The sequence below is a fragment of the Photinus pyralis genome, unplaced genomic scaffold, assembly GCF_008802855.1.
Source record: "Photinus pyralis isolate 1611_PpyrPB1 unplaced genomic scaffold, Ppyr1.3 Ppyr1.4_LG10, whole genome shotgun sequence".
NCBI classification, from domain to species: Eukaryota; Metazoa; Arthropoda; class Insecta; order Coleoptera; family Lampyridae; genus Photinus; species Photinus pyralis.
Genome location: NW_022170250.1, coordinates 4,788,216 through 4,801,259, shown reverse-complemented (window position 1 = coordinate 4,801,259; position 13,044 = coordinate 4,788,216). Strand labels below are relative to the sequence as shown.

At 35.1% G+C, this 13,044-nt stretch overlaps 3 protein-coding genes across 8 annotated transcripts in view; 1 reads left to right on the top strand and 2 right to left on the bottom strand.

Moving 5' to 3' along the window:
• Positions 1-7,081, top strand: part of LOC116162240 (zinc finger protein 91-like) — a 12,768-nt gene extending 5,687 nt beyond the window's left edge. For 3 of the 5 annotated variants that reach the window (XM_031475801.1, XM_031475804.1, XM_031475800.1), the window contains one exon: positions 4,913-7,081. In XM_031475801.1, the coding sequence (XP_031331661.1) occupies positions 4,913-6,714 (1,802 nt within the window). In that variant the 3' untranslated portion in view covers positions 6,715-7,081. Of the gene's footprint in view, positions 1-4,089; positions 4,269-4,314 lie in introns of those variants that run through there. The other 2 variants (XM_031475803.1, XM_031475802.1) reach the window with 2 other exon arrangements.
• A 164-nt stretch (positions 7,082-7,245) lies between these two features.
• On the bottom strand, positions 7,246-9,500 carry LOC116162245 (zinc finger protein 99-like). 2 transcript variants are annotated; one of them, XM_031475812.1, is made up of 2 exons: positions 9,421-9,500; positions 7,246-9,373 (listed from the first exon to the last, which is right to left on the bottom strand). In XM_031475812.1, exon 2 carries the CDS (start codon positions 9,308-9,310, stop codon positions 7,361-7,363), a length of 1,950 nt encoding a protein of 649 aa, XP_031331672.1. In that variant the 5' UTR covers positions 9,311-9,373; positions 9,421-9,500; the 3' UTR covers positions 7,246-7,360. The 2 variants fall into 2 exon arrangements, with proteins under 2 accessions (XP_031331672.1, XP_031331673.1); XM_031475813.1 differs by having other exon boundaries at positions 7,246-9,099; positions 9,154-9,439.
• An 813-nt stretch (positions 9,501-10,313) lies between these two features.
• LOC116162272 (uncharacterized protein C17orf53-like) lies at positions 10,314-11,374 on the bottom strand. The gene is made up of 4 exons (XM_031475875.1): positions 11,250-11,374; positions 11,046-11,201; positions 10,754-10,997; positions 10,314-10,708 (listed from the first exon to the last, which is right to left on the bottom strand). The coding sequence occupies exons 1-4, from the start codon at positions 11,274-11,276 to the stop codon at positions 10,341-10,343; spliced, it is 795 nt and encodes a 264-aa protein (XP_031331735.1). The 5' UTR covers positions 11,277-11,374; the 3' UTR covers positions 10,314-10,340.
• Positions 11,375-13,044: the final 1,670 nt, after the last annotated feature.

Here is a 13,044-nt window from a genome sequence, read left to right as displayed (position 1 = left end):
TTAGACGGGCGGTTGAACAGATGGTTCCCTACACATTTGTCACCTGTCTCCTTCTTAATGCTAAAATATATTTTTGCTTCCCCGTTCCTTAGAGAGATAACTAACATTCCTTGAAGTTTTTTTGCAGAACATCCCATGCAGCGCAAAGGGATTTTGCCGTGAACGTGCCCGGGCAAACTATGTGCGAACATATTAGTTGCGAAACTTTGAAATGAGGGATTAGCTGTTAGTGGAAAATCAACTCGGCCGATGATATGAGTGTTGAAGGTGTTAATAAACGTATTTGAAAGCAAAATCCGTAGGAGACCAGGGGGTAGTAACGAACAGATTTGCGCTAACAGTAAGCCGAAGTTGGTCGATTATTATGCATGATACCGTGTCTACAATAAGCTCCATTTTAATGAATCTCGACATTTTACTGCCTAATTTTGAATATGAATGCCAAAGCTGCTGAGATATATGGATTCGAGATCTGTGTCTACTACCACAACCTTTTTTTCTTTGTTTTAATCTTTTCCTTAATTAACGCCTTGTACCATAAAGGTATTATTTGTGCAAAAATTCAAGGATTAATCATCATCATTAGTTTTCTGCTAATGTAGGTCTCTGATGGCTCTTCTCCATGAACCTCTATCCTCTGCTCTTCTTTTTACTCCTTCATGTCATTCTTCTTCCTCTTTCGGGTCGTCAACCAATTTCCTTCTTCGTCTTACTCTTTTTCTTTCCCACTTAACAGTTCCCTAGATTACGTCTTTGTCCAATCCAGTTCATTTCGCTTTATGATCTTTAACGTGCATCTTTCTTCTCCAATTGTACTTAATACTACCACAGATTTAAAGTGTTTAAATCTGTGATACTACTAAAATTGTATCGTATCAGTCCATTTGATGTTCATTCATGTAAAAAATATAAACAAAATCAATTTTTCGTGTAGTTAATAGAAAAGTGACGCATTGTTAAATCAAAAATCGTGAAGAAAAGTGAGACTTTTCTTGTTAGCAACACTTTTCTTCACGATTTCAGTTAGCAACACTTTTTTTCATTCATTTTGTTTATTATTATAAATCACAAATGAAGTTATTAAATATTACACCAGAAGATATGGAAAGCCACCACAACGTTTATAAAATATAAATCCATCCTCCGATGTAACTGTGAAGGCTCGTTTTATCTTTGATTTTGTGCCGTGTAATGTTATAACCAAAATATTTCCGCAATCTTCTACATCTACATCATCCACTTTTAGTAACCGTAATTCTTTCGCCCGACAAGGTCCGTGCAGGGCAATTACCAACACGACCTTTATAAACAGAAACTTGTCACCAGGAGACTTTTCTAAAAACTCCTTTACGTTATCTATCGATAGAACTCTCGATTTTTTGCCGCATAACCGTCATTTTGACGTTTCAGGTAAGTAAGTAATTTTTTATAAACAGAAATATCTACATTTTCATTTATTTGTAGAGTACTTCTCAGCATCGAGTATTGTGACCATAGCTAAAGAAGCTTTAAGTTTCTATGCCTAAGAATATTTAAAAATCAGTGCTAATAAATTGATAAATACGAGTAATACAAACCTTTCCAATAAAGTACGCAATTAGAATATCTTCATTTGCTCCTTGCACATTTTTTATGTTTCTCCAGTCACAGAGCTGTAGGTAACATTTCTCGTACTTTACTTTGGACTTTTTGGGTAATAAACTCAGAGCTTGGGCAGAAAACAAGTGTAATTCCCGTTTAATCGTTAATGTTAACGAAGTTAACATATTGATTAACTATTAACTTTTACGTTAACTTCGCAAAAACTGTATAACGGTCTTTTTAACTTCCGTTAATTTGAACTTGCCGTAACAAGTCGTTTACTGCGGATAAGTTATAAACGCGGCGCGCAGCCGTGGCCATATGCACGGCACCTGGATTTTGCATTTTGCTTGTGTTGGTGTTGGAACAGTGTAATTGCAATGAACAAAAGTTTGTCATTGGTTAAACAGTGAAAACTACACCTTTTTTTCAATTACTATAGTCTTAGAGAAGGAAAGAATGAGGAGTGATAATATTGATCGTAAAGTGTAGCCCACATTTGTTTGTTATTCCACCGAAAACTAACCTCAAATTTATACCTGTGAAACGAAATACTTTCGTGTGTTTTTTGGCTATTACTTCCGTGCACTACAATGTACCATTGTCCAATAATGTTTTTAATCGCATATTTCGAGATGCATAATCACGAAAATGAAAAATTAAACAAATTTTGGCTCCGAAAATATGGCCGCCCCAGGTTTCACCGCGCAGCATTGCGCTGGATAGGATATTGTCAGTCCCCTTTCTTTCATAGTCTAAGTTAAATACAAATCTAAAATGAGGTTATGGACAAATGACAGCAAATATTTACGAATATTTATGTTCCATTGAGAGCAATTTTCACATGGATTTCTTCAGTTTCTCGTGCAACACTCGTGCAGTACGAGTTTTGCCAATCGAAAACGCTATAACGCGAGTCGGCTTGAAATTCATTTGTGACTATAGTAACGGCTTGAAGCTGTGAGTGTGTTATATTAAGCTAGTTTTACATCAACAATTTCTTCGTCAATTAAATCATGAAGTTATTTGTCAATTTATTGCTTAAGTTCCTTGGTTTTACACTGCTGCCAACTTGATCAATTTCTTGTTGGTTTTCAAGACATTGTACAATTTTACCAACCTTTAATTTTTTTAAGGTTAGGTAGTCATTTATTTAATTGTGTAAAAATAAAAGTGAAAAGGGTAAAAATGTTTCCCTCTGTCTTGAATGGAAGATTCGGAATAGAAAAAGAAAGAGCGCGATATTATAGCTCATAAAAATCATCAAAACATCTTGATTTTATTATTTATGTTGGTTGCTGGTAGTTGGTACTACTGAATTGACGTAAAAATTGCCAGAAAAATAGAACTAATCCGACAAGAAATTGATCAAGTTTTTGCATCAAATTTTGTGTTTACACCCGTAAAGCTTTCTTGCCAAAGCGACTTGATCAATTTATTGCTGATGTAAAACTAGCTTTATAGGTGAATTTTCATTTGCCGTCCTCGTGTGTGTGGTTCGGCTTTCAGAATTCGAGAGCCGTGCGACGGAGTCACGTTTACCTTATAGTCTTATAAGTGAAAGTCTTTAGAATTGTTTATTAGACACGTTGGTCTCGCACTACGGATTTAGGACTTCATACTAGGCTTGTCCTTATAACCAAGATTTTATGGCACTGTAACTTCAAGCAAGGTTTGCGCACGCCCAACGAGACCTCGGTGCTCTTACCGCGCGTCCCGATCTGGTTGTGTAACGTCATTTTAGACGTTACATTTTTTTATTTAGATTGATTAGCGGCTTCAATTTTTTGTATACGAATCTGCTCTTTTTGAGTGAATTTTCGCTTGTGCAGAGATAGATGCCGAAGTGTAAAGACACTTAGCGGCATTCATGTCGAAATACAACTTTAGTCCAGGACCTTCAGATACCTTCTGCACTGGAGGAGGTCCGGCTAATTAACAATGATATTTAATCCTGTAAGAGACTTCGGAATGTTATTCTTCACAAATCGGAAATGATTGGAAGTGCTTTTAAATCTACTTGAGATCCATTCTTTAGCATATCGAATTTTGTAGTAACGTCAGATTTAAATTATTCTTTATCAGAAACGCATTCATAAACAGCGTATATACAGAGTATATATTTTTTCCTACTGAATCTAAATTTGAAATTTAAAAAATAAGACAACTTTATTATGTGGAACACCCTGTATATTATTACATCATATGACAGCTTATAAATTCCCTCCAAAGATTTTAATGCACTATAGCCCAAATACGTCAAATACCGTCAATTATTTGCTTTTCGATCTAGTTACCCATGACAATGATCAAATGTCATAGCTTGTTAAGTCACGGGTCATATTCAACAGCACCGATCTTTGAACTCGTAGGATATCTTTTCGTTGGTTGACTTAGACGAGGAATTCGCCAAAAACTACATTTTAAAAAACCCTTTCCCAAAATTATTATGGACGCCTATGATTGACACGATATCTTCACTCTGTGGATATCAGGTCGCCATTTTGATTCAAGTTTTCCTTTTTTATTTAAAGGTGACCAGTCTATGCTGTACAGTTATAGAAAAAAAATGTATGTATGGTCCACTGTGTTGGTAACAAGCACCCCTTCAAGCACCAACAAATATTTCAAATCGAGGCTATAACCTACACCAAAAAATTTGTGGTTTATTCTCTTTCTAAGCTTAGGTAAGTTGTATTTTTGTGGTCATAAGAATTAAAAATAATCTCGTAGATAGCTATGGATGACAAAATTGCATTTGTTAAAGTTGAACCAAAACAAGAAGATGAAATAAATTTGTCCATTGAAAGAAACATTTTTGTAAGCAATGATTTCTTGGCTACTATAAAAGAAGAATATAATGAGAACACGACGATGAGGACAGAATATTGTGGTCGCGGAGAAGATAATTGTTCAAGTGTTAAATCCGAAACTGCAACTTTTACATGTACGGTTTGTGACTACACAACAGACAACGAATCACTTTTTAAAGTACACCTTTTAACGCATACGAATACTAAAGATTTTAAATGTGCACACTGTGACTATGTATCAAATGTGAAGAAGAATTTGAGGCACCATGTCATAAAACACATTGTTTCAAAAGTGTTTAAATGTGACGTTTGTTATTATGCCACAAATAAGAAGTTCAATTTAAAGCAACATTTACTAAAACATAACGATTCAAAAGATTTTAAATGTGATGTTTGTGATTATGCAACAAATACTAAGAGGTATTTGAAGAATCATTTGCTAAAACACAACGTTTCAAAAGATTTTAAATGTAACATTTGCGATTATGCCACAAATATTAAACGCCATTTTAAATTACATCTTTTAACACACAAAGAGTCGAAAGACTATAAATGTGATATTTGTGATTACGCAACAAATACAAAGCACTATTTAAAGAAACATCGCCTAATACACAATGATTCCAAATTTTTTAAATGTGATACTTGTGATTACGCCACAAGTATTAAATGCCGTTTGAAGTCGCATTTTTTAACACACAGTGATTCGAAAGTTTTTAAATGTGATATTTGTAATTATGCCACAGGTATTAAAAGGCTGTTAAAGTCGCATCTCTTGACACACAATAATTCCAAAGATTTTAAATGTAATTTTTGTGATTATGCCACAAGTATTGAAAAGCGGTTTAAGTTGCATCTCTTAACACACAATGATTCGAAAGATTTTAAATGTGATATTTGTGATTATGCAACAAATACGAAGAGCTATTTGAAAAGACATATCTTGATACACAGTGACTCAAAAGATTTTAAATGCGAAATTTGTGATTATGACACGAGTATTAAGAGCCGCCTTAACTCGCATCTTTTAACGCACAATGTTTCAAAAGATTTTAAATGCGATATTTGTGATTATGTAACAAATACAAAGCCCAATTTGAGGCAACATATCTTAATACACAATGATTCAAAAGATTTTAAATGTGGCATTTGTAATTATGCAACATACACCAAGTACAATTTGAAGCAACATCTCTCAATACACAATGATTCGAAAGATTTTAAATGTGATATTTGTGATTATGCAACTAATATGAAATACTATTTGAAGAAACATGTCTTAATACACAATGAGGCGAAAGATTTTAAATGTAGCATTTGCAATTATGGAACAAATATTAAAAGCCGTTTTAAGTCACATTTCTTAACACACAATAGTTCGAAAAATTTTAAATGTGATATTTGTGATTATGCAACAAATAAAAGCTACTATTTGAAGCAACACCTCTTGATACACAATGATTCAAAGGATTTTAAATGTGATGTTTGTGATTTTGCAACAAATGCGAAGTCCAATTTGAAACAACATTCCCTAATACACAATAGTGCAAAAGATCTTAAATGTGATGTTTGTGATTATGCAACAAACACTAAGAACAATTTGAAGCAACATCTCTTAAAACACAATCCCTTAAAAGTGTTTAAATGTAACGTTTGTAATTATGCATCAAATATTAAGGGCTCTTTTAAGTCACATCTCTTAACACATAATGACTCAAAAGATTTTAAATGCAATTTTTGTTCTTATGCAACAAATACTAAGCAAAGTTTGAGGCAACATCTCCTAAAACACAATCTTTCAGAAGTGTTTAAATGTGGCGTTTGTGATTATGTCACAAGTATTAAAACTTCATTTAAATCACATCTCTTAACGCACATTGATTCGAAAGATTTTAAATGTGATATTTGTAATTATGCGACAAACACTAAGCAGACCTTGAGGCATCATCTTTTAAAACACAATGCTTCTCAAGTTTTTAAATGTGCCGTTTGTGATTACGCCACTTATATTAAAAGCCGTTTTAATTCACATCTCTTAACACACAACGATTCGAAAGATTTTAAATGTAATAATTGTGATTATGCAACAAATACTAAGAGTAACTTGAGGAATCATGTCGTCAAACACAATGTTTCAGAAATTTTCATATGTCACGTTTGTGATTATGTTACAAACATTAAACGCACTTTGACACGACATCTCTTATCACACAAATCATATAAAGATTTCGATTGTGGTCTTTGTGATTATGCAACAAATACTAGGTACCATTTGAAACGACATCTCAAAACACACAATAGATCCAAAAATTTTAAATGAGGCTTTGGATTAATATTTGGTGTTTCACAAACTGTATTCTAACACACACAGTTTTTCGATTTGACATTTGTTAATAACACACAATGGATCTCGAATTTTAAATGTGACCTTTGTGATTAATAACTGAGACCGGTTTGAAACGAAACGCCTTAAGTAGCAACACATTTATGTATAGTATGTATAGGAATTATCCAATACGTTGTTAGAATTATAATAAATTGCGAGAAAATTTAAATAAATTAAAATAAAGAATGTGTGAATTACATGTAAACTGCTCTATGTAAATAGTTATGAGTACATATATTATGCATTTCTATTTATCTGTATCTGTATATACGAATGTATAATAAACATGTAGGTATTTCTTTTCTGTGTATATACATTTTATATATATGTATTAATGTCTGTCAGTTATATATATATATATATAGTTATATATATATATATATATATTTATATAATTATAGTTTACAAGTATACCAGGAATTGTATGTTTACTTCATTCTTGTCCACCTTTTATAAATATATTAGTGTGCCGGGAAGAAAGGTTTTTTTTTTTAATTCAATAACGTCTGTCTATACTAGAAAAAAATAATATGTCAAATGAAATGTTAACACATCTACAAAAAAATTATTTGTTTTGTAATTACACTGGACACATTTTCAGATGTCGTTTCAAGCTGGATTTATAAGTGGATGCAAAATCGCACTGGACACATTTAAAATTCTTGGAAGACTCGTGTTTTAAAAGATGAGTTCTCAAGTTGCGTTTATAGTTGGTTGCATAATCACACTGTGTACACTTTAGATCCTTGAAACTCTTGTGTGTTAGTAGATGATCTCTAAAGTGAGATTTATTATTCGTAGCGTAATCACACTGAGCACATTTTAAATCCTTGGCAACCTTATGTGTTAACAAATGTCTTCTTAAGTAGTACTTATTATTAGTTAAGTAATCGCAATGATAGCATTTTAGATTCTTCACAGCGCTGTGTGTTAACAGATGTTTTTTAAAGATGGGCCTAGAATTAGTGGCGTAATCGCATTGTGCACATTTTAAATACTTTACAGGAATATGCGAAAAGAGATGATTTTTCAAACTGGATTTATAAGTGGAGGCAAAATCACACTGGACGCACTTAAACTGGTTGGAAGACTCGTGTTTTAACAGATGGGTTTTCAAAGTGCTCTTACGGTTGGTTGCGTAATCACAGTGGGCACATTTAAAATCCTTGAAAATCTTGTGGGTCACGAGATGATCTCTAAAGTGGGATTTATTATTCGTTGCGTAATCACACTGGGCGCATTTCAAGTCCTTGAAAATCTTGTGTGTCTGCAGATGATATCTAAAGTGGGGTTTATAATTGGTTGCGTAGTCACAATGGGCACACTTTAATTCCTTGTAAATCTTATGTGTCAGGAGATGCTGTCTAAAGTGGGATTTATTATTAGTGGCGTAATCACACTGAGCACATTTTAATTCCTTAGCAGCCTTATGCGTTAACAAATGACTTCTTAAGTAGTATTTATTATTGGTTGCGTAATCACACTCATTGCATTTTAAATCTTTGAACATCTTATGTGTCAGGAGATGATCTTTAAAGTGGGCTTTGTTATTCGTTGCGTAATCACACTCAGCACATTTTAAATCTTTAGCTGCCGTATGTGTTACCAAATGCCTTCTCAAGTAGTATTTATTATTAGTTACGTAATCGCAATTATTGCATTTTAAATCCTTCACAGTGCTGTGTGTTAACTGATGTTTGTTAAAGGTAGATCTAGAGTTGGTTGCAAAATCACATTGTACACATCTGAAAAACTTTGTAGGATTGTGTGACAACAGATGTTTTTTCAAACTGCATTTGTACGTGGATGTAAAATCGCACTGGACACATTTCAATTGGTTAGAAAACTCGTGCGTTAACAGATGAGTTCTCAAATTGCGTTTACCGTTGGTTGTATAATCACACTGTGTACATTTTAAATCCTTGAAAGCCTTATGTGTCTGGAGATGATCCCTAAGGTGGGATTTATTGTTGGTTGCGTAATCACACTCTGCACAGTTTAAATCTTTGAAAATTTTGTGGGTCACGAGATGCTGTCTAAAGTGGGACTTATTATTGGTCGCGTAATCGCACTGATCACATTTTAAATCCTTGGCAGCCTTATGAGTTAACAAATGCCTCTTTAAGTAGTATTTATTATTGGTTGCGTAGTCACACTGATGGCATTTTAAATCCTTGAGAATCTTGTGTGTCAGGAGATGATCTGTCAAGTGGGATTTACTATGGGTTACGTAATCACACTGAGCACATTTTAAATCCTTGTTCGTTTTCGGTATTAGACGTCTTTTAAAGCAGAGTTTGTTATTAGTTGTGGAATCACCTGTTGAACATTTGTACATATCACCGACAAATTCATTTTCTTGCAGCACTTTACCTTCTTCTTTCCAATTACGTGTCGCATTAGAAGAATGCGCCCCCTCAAGTTCCAGTTTTATTGTTTCAGAGACCTCATTGTTAAGGAAAACCTTCTCCTCAATACATTCATTTAATTCCTCCTCTTGTTTTATTTCAACTTTTACGATTGCCGACATCACAGTTTTTTTTTCAAACAACAAAGGTCGCTCTGTATTTGGAATATAGGCGATACTCAACTACTGCAAGAAATTTATTAATTGTCTTGTGTGGACTGAGAGACGACAACCATATTGCTTGTCAAATGATGTTTTCCACGGGCCAGAAAGAGACATAAACAATAATTGGATAGTCATATCTACTTCCGTGGTCTAATCGAAACGTCAAGAAATGGGCGCGTTCAACTACTTTACTAGTGGTTAGTTGTGATGGGTTTTTTCTTTTTCTTACAAATCGGTTAGGCGTGAAGTATTAATGCGAAAGATATTCGTATAGCGTGAATAATATCCAGATGCACTTTTAGCTACCCAGGATATTCAATCGTCAAATGGAACAGTCAAGTGGTCGAAGGTCCAGGAACAGTAGCCACCGCCGCAATCGGCATTTTGTTTTTGACAGCAAATTTAATTTATTTACTCCAATGAATAAAGAATAGGAAGGAGCAACTCAGGTTGTATCATATATATAAGAGAAGTATATATATGGGTTGTATACAAGAGAGTGGGACGGAAGTCGGCCATTTGCAAAAGCCACTTATGACTCATTTTTGTTGTGGTTTTTGCAGTGACATTTAATAATGGTTAGTTGTGCTTGTGGTTGCTCCAAAACGGAAAAAATAAAAGTTTGGGAATTACATAGGTAGGTACGCCACTGGAACAGGAAACTACTGTCCGCCATTTGCAAAAGCCATCGCGGTCGCACGTATATTGTTGATATTCTCCTTGTATTCTTTATTCATTGATGTGGAGAGGGAGGAAAATATTGAGAGAATGTAGAGGTAGAAGAACATACATGAAAAAAACCGGTAAAAATCAAACCCGCCTGCGGAAAGTCATACAGGAGTATCTTTCAATGCTGGGTTTATGCCATGAACTCTGCACTCTGAAAACGTGAGGAGTATTCCTGAGGGGATTAGGTGACCATGGGCTACATCAGCCCTCCCATCAATAATAAATTAAGAAGAAGCATTCAAAATTGTATTCCGTCAAACTAAAAATCATCAAAAAATGTATCGGCATCAAGTCCTTGGAACACATCACTTAGCACTTCCTTATCTTCTACAGTTAGCGATGCATTGTGGACCGGTGACCAATTTGAGACTGGAGCTGCCAGTTTCGGGCTTAACTGATTAGTCTTAATCCTCTCAACGTTGCAAAAGTCTTCATCCGTAAATTTCTGGAGCTTGATCACGCCGTGTCCAGTATAAATCGAAACTAAATTATTTGAGGTTATCGTTAAGTAACAATTCGATGTACGCGTCAGCACCCCCACCTGCCGTAGCGTTATAACACTTCCAATTTTCAAATCCTTTGGATAATCCTTAATCAGATTACTCGCTATGGTTGCGTGTATTCGCCCTATAATGTTAAACTGGATCTACACCTCGTTAACACTCGATTTACCTGTAGGATCCTTAAGTACAACGCTATTAACGGAGGCCTCCCCGTTCATTTTGTGTATAATCCCCGCCAAGAAAGGCGCCTTTCCGTTTATCAGCAGATCGTTTTTCACTTGCGCCTTAATCCACGCTATATTGAACTTGTCGGGAAGATATACGCCGCGATCCTTCAGCAATCGAAAATCATTCGACATCTGTTCCCACGGCCCTTGAAATATCTGCGTGGACGACTGAGAGCACGGGACTTCCTAAAAAACATCCAATATTGTAAACACGCACTTAATCAAACGACGTACATTAAGAGCAGGTTGAGATTGCGGCCCGTTCGAAATTATTCCGGCCGGTCCTGGAAATCTTCTCTTAACCGGTTGACGTTTGGTGCCGGGCGAGGGAAGTTTTTTAGTGGGTGGCTCTGGAGGACACGGGTTTTCCCATGGCACTTTAAAAACGTCCTAAAAAAATTCTTTGAAATCCGAAGATAAAAGATATCAGATGCTCACATTATCAAGATCAAGGTCTTCAAACATTTCGATTGTTTTATTATGGTATGATATCTACTGTGTAAGAAATAAGGTTAGGTTAGTCATACATGACATTGTTGCCAAGTTACAAAGAAATCACGAAAAGCACTGTATTTGCGAAACAAATGCTATTGACGTTTGAGACTAACACTAGAGGCGCTGGTGTAATTTACAAATGGAGCGGTCTGTAAACACTGAATTATTCTCGCCGGTTTTGACACCCCTTACTACTATTCCAACAATTTATTATTCAATTTCTAGCGCACTTGTACAACTTTACTCGCCGACATTCCCTCACCTCGATAATGCTTTAAAACAGCCTTACTATTCGTGGGACAATTACATTAACCACAAATTAAACAATAGTGATGATTTAATTTTTTTTTTACTATTTGTGGCAATATTTATTTATTTATTATTATTATCCCTCTTTTGTTCTAGGCCCTCAACAGGCTTGCGCCCAATTACAGAGTGACCCGCATAATGCTTTTTAGAGGTGCCTCTGCAGAAGGTCTTATAAGTTGTTCTATACTACTCCAGTATTTACCTTACGAATTAGGAAAACTGCAGGAAAACCTAATTCGGGTAGCCGGCAGAATGCTCGAAACTGGTCTAAGGTAATTTCCATCTCCGCCACAGATCAAAAATTCACCTCAACCCAGGTTCGAATACCCAACCTCCGGATTTATAACTCAACGCTCTACCATTGAGCCATAATGCCATATGCATCGACCATAGACATTACTCTCGTATGTTTCGGGCTACGGACGCGGTGTTGTTAATTCTTTGGCAAAACTCGCGGCAGCGTTTTGTATTTTACCCCAGTTTACGTCCATACGATGGAAGATCACACTGTTATATTAGCAATTATTGTTTCGAGATATTTGGAGCAGAATCGCAATCCAATGGGCAAACCACTGTGGATTTCTGGTGAGCAACTTGTAGTGCACTTAATTCCCAGGTTCTACGCTAACTTAACACTACAAGAACACGGAAATAACGTCAACCCGGCACCAGGTAACAATATGGCCACCCGAATGCCTATGAAAATAAGACACTCAAATTGTGAAAAGTCTGTTTAATAATGATCGCAATTATTAAGATTGTGAAAGCTATAATATATATAATATATAATATAATTTAAGTCGAAATAAATTTCATTGCAAAAATAAACTTTGAAAATGGTAGTTCACCGAATAAAAATAGAAATAGGCTAGGAAAAAAAGAACTTACCAATAAAAAAACCAGCCGTCAAATTAATATCAAATTGTGTTATAAAATTCATTGTTTGTAATGATGTGAATGCGTAACATAAAATTATAACATCACAAAAAGTAGCAGGTAAACTTCAAGAGGTAACATATAGGTTAAAAACTAGTTTCGGGAATTATGGGTCAGGTAAGCGCAGGTACCAAGATTCTAAGAAAGGGTGAAATACACAAGATGTGACTCATCTGTGGTGCAATAAAGTCCTTTTGTTAAAAGCAAGATTGAAAATTACATGGCATTGTAGGCAAATTTAATTAAAAACAAGATATGTGGAAATTATTGAATCGCCGCTTATTTATCGCACATAGATTCTAAACTGAAGAGCTTTGATTAGCGTAATACCGCTCCGGCAAGATGCGTAACCCGCCCCTAGTTTCGGGGTTTCGAGCCTACAGTTGAATGTCGAAGACAATCACGGAATTAGGTGTCGTAGCTCAATTTTGACTACCACCCATGTGACTGCTTCATTCACGGAGATAATGTTAGTTACAAACAACAAGTCAGT